We start from the raw sequence: 5164 nt of genomic DNA on the forward strand, positions 1-5164 counted from the left end.
TTCTGTATTTTACAACAGAGAACAAAACACAGAAAATTATGTTACTTATGTTATTATGTTATGTTATGTTATGTTATGTTATGTTATGTTATGTTATTAAAATACACAATTTAATTTTTGCTAAATTAGAATTGAGGATTTCTTGGCCCCTCTGAATTTCTTCTCAGGTCAAGCTGTGGGAACAGCAGAGATTTATGGAAGATTACAACTGATCTAAATGTCTTTGAGAAGCTCCAATGGCAGAAGAGAGCTGCTCTCTCTAACCCACCAAGAAGCACCCATAAGGTTCAAGAAGCTCAGTGCTCCACTAACAAATCTATGAAAGTCATCCCAGTCTTCCTGGAAGGCAGCAACCTCCCCCTCACTGCTCGCTCCCACAACATTTGTTAGGAAGGAGTTTTGCCCATTCTGGCCAAACTGTATAAAGAAGCCTGCATGGAGGATGCCTGACTGGAACTTTGGACTGTGAGTTAAGGCCACCTAGGTAAGATAAATGGGACACTACTGTTCAATCATCTCAGGTTTAGGGAGAAGTAAACAAGGCTGAGGGAAAAGAATGCATCCCCAAGAAAGTCAAAGCCAGCAGAAAATCATCTCAGGCAGTTTGGTATGGCTGAGGCCACAGCCCACAAAGGCCAGGTTTGTACAGAATCCCTCTGCAATGAAAGGGGAAGGGGGAGAGTTTTGGGTGTGTGGTGTAACCTCTGGTCAGAGGCAGAGAACACCCATCCTTCCCCTACACAAACCAGCCCAGCTGTGGAACTCCCAGCCCTGGGAAGGTCACATTCACTGGACATTCCAGCTGAGGGGGTGTCAGAATCCATCAGAGAACCCCTGCAGTGCTCCTCACAGGCCCTGCACGACAGGACTGCATGAGATGCAAAGTGATGGCACAGATCCAGAGCCTCTTGGAAGAGACACAGTCAAAACCCTCCCTCCATTCCTCTCTGGGGGAAGTACCAGGGCATTCCCTCATAGCCTGAAATATATTATTCCATTGGATTCTGTGTTTGTGGGGGGAATCTAACCATCAGCTGGAGAGAATCATTGGGATATTGGTGGGATATACAGAGTGGTGATATCTCCTACTTAATCTGTCTCTGTCACTATCTTTCTGTCAGCCCCCCCATCTTTTCTCTTTCTTCCTTTTTTCTCTCTCTCTCTCTCTCACACACATCATTATGATTTTAAAAAGTCCACACTGTTGAATTGGGCAACTGGTCCTGTTTGCACCTTAATTTGGACAGAGGCATTTCTAATAATTTTAATCCAAATCCTCGGCCAAGGACCCCCAGTGCCCCAGGACTGCAGGAAAAGCTCCTGAAGCCATGACCATGGAAGACCTTCTGGAAAAGTTTATAACCTATTGTCTTGGTTTGAAAAGACAGGTATTTGCTAAGGAAAGGCGAGAACTTCTTTTCTGAGATGCAGAGTGCAACCCCCTCCCTTCTAATTATTTTAGTTTCAAATCAGAGGCTTTCAGGCAGAAGATATGGGGATAGGAATAACAGTTATTTGCTGATATCTAACAAGGCAAACGGCAGAAACACCAGCTATAACAATTGACACCAGAACAGAGCAGTGTATCTCAGTTCCAGTCCCTTTTGGCCACAGGCTCCCTCTCCCTGCGCTCAGTTCCCGGTGCTGGGGGCAGGGCAGGGCCCGCGCAGTCGCAGAGGGCTGGAGTGATGGCGGCGGCCCAGGGCTGAGAGGGATGGAGGAGAGACTCCCCCCTCACGGTGTCGGTCGTGGGGCTCGGCAGAGAGTCCGGGGGTAGTAGGGTGAGGTGGGAGAGCAGCAGAGCGATGTCTGACAGCAGGGAATGTGGCTCCTGGTGTTGGGATGGCGGGGAGGACGCTGGGCAGGAGCCCTGGCCGTCTTCATCCAACTCCACCAGTGAGCGAGAGAATGAGAGCCAGAGAGCCCAGGCCCCTGTCCCACCTTTCCTTTTCCCATCTCCCCCTATCTCCCACCCCCCTGCAAGAGAAAACTACTGCTACTAAGGTGTAGCCACAAATACTTAGCATAACAATGGGAAAAATTCCACAGAAAGAAAAGGGAACAATCCAACCCCCAACACCCATTGCTATCTGTTAGTCAAAATTGTTATGTACATGCATAGAGCTGTACAAGCACTATTTTTCAGGGATTATTCCTCTTCAAATTTATTTTGTTCTAACCAGAAAGAAGACAAAGAGAAGGTTCACTGCTGGAGCCAAATTATGCTTGCAGTTAGTGCAATATAAGTTACTAAGCTGGGGAAAACAACAAGAGCAGTACAGCAAGAACTTCAAGCAATAAAAGGTAGAACCCCACCAAAAAGATCCCAAGTTGATGCAGTTACACACCTTGGTTTTGCCCAGGAAGTTTGTGGTGTTTTCTTTTTCTAGGAATGCCCCCACCTCCCTGCTGAAGATCAGAACGAGTCTGGGAGAGGGACAGCTGCTAACAGCTTTAAATCGAAGTGTGATGGACATTTTTCACTCAAGCTCTGTCCCCTTTGGAATAGATACAAGAGACTTTTCCTTCCTTTTAATAATGTGTCTGTAGTGGGCCAAACGTTCTCTTTTCTTAATACAGAAACCTTCCTAGAGTTGAGATGGAGCTCTGGGAGAACTGATGAATTTTTTAATTGCCACTGTAATTGCTTTTATTGACAATTTACTAATGTTTGTGACTTGTCTGTATTCTCATCACAAGTGACTTACTGGGAAACCAAATATTAGTCAAAGAAATTTATTATATTTTTTAATTAAAAAAGTGGTGTAGGAAAATATGGATGTAGAATTTTTCTCAACAAAAACAGACATATTCGAAATCATGTTAACCTTCTGTTGGGGGTTGAATTGTTCCCTTTTCTTCCTCTGGAAGTTCTCCCATTGTTATGCTAAGTGGCTACACCTTAAAAACAATAATGTTCTCTGGAAGGGGGGTGGGTGGACGGAGTGGGGGGGGGGGGGGGGGGGGAGACCGGAAAAGGAAAGGTGGGATGGGGGGGTCTGGAGCGGGCTGGAACTTTTCTCGCTTGGCTCGTGAAGTGAGAGGACGCCCCGTGCTCCGAGCTAGCAACTCCACTGCCATCCCAGCACCGAGATCCACGCTCCCTGCTGTTGGACATCGCTCTGCTGCTCTCCCACCTCATTCTGCTATCTCTGGACACTTTGCCTTTTCTGGTCTCCCCCCCGCCCCCGCCTCCCTCCACCCACCCCCCTGTGAGAGAACATTATCGTTTTTAAGGTGTAGCCACTTAGCATAACAATGGGAGAAATTCCACAGAAAGAAAAGGGAACAATTCAACCCTCAACACCTTCCCAGCTCTGCCTTGGGAGGTTTTAGAATTATTATGATTTGGCTACATTTTTCAGAGTTCATAATAAAGGAACTAAAGAATCCTAACAGAACACAATAAAAAAAGTCCCATGAGGAATGGTTGACTTCACCTTCCTCATCTCCTTTTGCCAACAATGCTGTCACCTCAGCAGCAGTGGCATCATGGCCATGACTCTGAGAGGTGGCAGCTCTGTGACCCACACGGTGCTGCTGGCAGACCTGGCTGCTGCCTACTCAGGGCTCAGGTAGGCACCTGAGCTGCCTTGCTGCACGGCCAAATCCATCTCAATCCTGCAGTGCAGTCCAGAGGTGCTGCTCAGCTGCCACCTGCAGGACTTGCTGGAGGGCAGTGCCGTGAGCTGGAAGTGATGTGATTGTGGCAAAAGCAGCCAGGCTGATGCCACCAACATCTGGACCCAGTGGACCACTTTCTCTGCGTCCAAGAACGAGCCTGTGCAGAGGGTGTCCAGCAGGTACCAGTCCTGATGCCAGGGCAGCTGGCCACCAGGGGCATGGAGAAAGCACATCTGCCCCAGCAGCTGCTCCCCTGAGCACAGGCACTCCAGTGCCACACGGATGCGCCCGGCTGGAGGCTGCTTTGTGCTCTCTGGGGTGAAGGAGTGGCCGGGGGGTGGCCGCAGGATGACCAGCGGGCGGTAGGCGCTGCTGTCCTCCTGGATGCTCCAGGCTTCAGAGCTGCTGTCCGTGCCAGTGGCTGGGTGCAACTCTGGCATGAAATTCCTCCGGGAGAGCACTCGGCACACACCGAGGAGCTCGTCCACCAGCTCCTTCAGCACCTTCATGCTGGGCAGGCCCTGCTGTAGAATCACAAAGTCACAGAACAGTTGGGCTTGGGAGTGACCTAGAAAGGCGAGCCCGCAGCGATGAGCAGGGACATTCTCAACTAGACCAGGTTGCTGACAGCCCATTCCAGCCTTATCCTGGATGTGCCCCTTGGTGATGGGGTGGGCACAGCCAAAGTGCTGCCACCACTGCCTGCACCCTTGACCTTCTCCTTGCTCTCAACCTTCTCCTCACTTCCAACCTTCTCCTGACTGCTAAACTTCTCTGCTGCCATCCTTCTCCTGGCTACTGACTGTCACCCAGCTACTGACATTCTTCTTGCTGTTGACCTTCTCATAGCCAAGCACCTCACTGCTGACCTTCTCCTCAGTGTGGAACTTGAAGCTGACAGTCTTCTTTCTCTTGACTCTCTCTTGCTCCCTGCAGCTGGCAAATCCACACTTCCTTCTCCTGAGCAGACCGTAGGCCATAGCTACCAGAACCAGGGCTGCTGCACTGCCCCAAAGCAGCCAGTGCTGTTTCAGTGCAGGACAGAGCAGGGTTTCCATTATGCCACTGGTGCCCTCAACCTCCTGCAGGAGCCGAGACATCTCCTGGTGCAGAAATTCCTCACGCTCCCACATCCGCTTCACTTCATCCTTATCAAATTCCAGGTCTACCTTCAGCCCAGTCTGGGCAGCTAAGAGGGCCAGGATGAAAGCCAGTGTTGGAGACATGGCCTGGTGGGAGAAAGGGGGCTCAGCACATCTGGCTGGGAGGGAGCACTGGGCTGACAGCACCTGGAATGTCCCCAGAGCCTCTCTGGGGGACAGTGGGAGCCCCAAGGCCCTCTTCCCCAGCCGTGGGGACAGTGCCCTGCCCTGAGGGCCCCTGCTCTCACTCTGGGTTTAAACCTCCAGGGCATCGTTCCCAGCCCCCATCCAGCCCAGCATTCCCCAGCGTGTGCACTCACTGGCTGTCACAATCCAACTGCCCGCTGCTGCCTCTGGACACAGGTGTCAGTGTGACCTGTCCTGTGTGATGTCACAGC

The 5164-nt window shown here is 50.6% G+C and overlaps 1 protein-coding gene across 1 annotated transcript; it reads right to left on the reverse strand.

Annotated features, from left to right (window-relative positions):
* Nucleotides 1–3560: 3560 nt before the first annotated feature.
* On the reverse strand, nucleotides 3561–4850 carry LOC148219657 (inositol 1,4,5-trisphosphate receptor-interacting protein-like 1). Its single transcript, XM_088157312.1, has 2 exons — nucleotides 4524–4850; nucleotides 3561–4148 (listed from the first exon to the last, which is right to left on the reverse strand). The coding sequence occupies exons 1-2, from the start codon at nucleotides 4848–4850 to the stop codon at nucleotides 3561–3563; spliced, it is 915 nt and encodes a 304-aa protein (XP_088013438.1).
* Nucleotides 4851–5164: the final 314 nt, after the last annotated feature.

This window comes from Sturnus vulgaris, chromosome Z, assembly GCF_052056855.1.
Source record: "Sturnus vulgaris isolate bStuVul1 chromosome Z, bStuVul1.hap1, whole genome shotgun sequence".
Lineage (NCBI taxonomy): Eukaryota > Metazoa > Chordata > Aves > Passeriformes > Sturnidae > Sturnus > Sturnus vulgaris.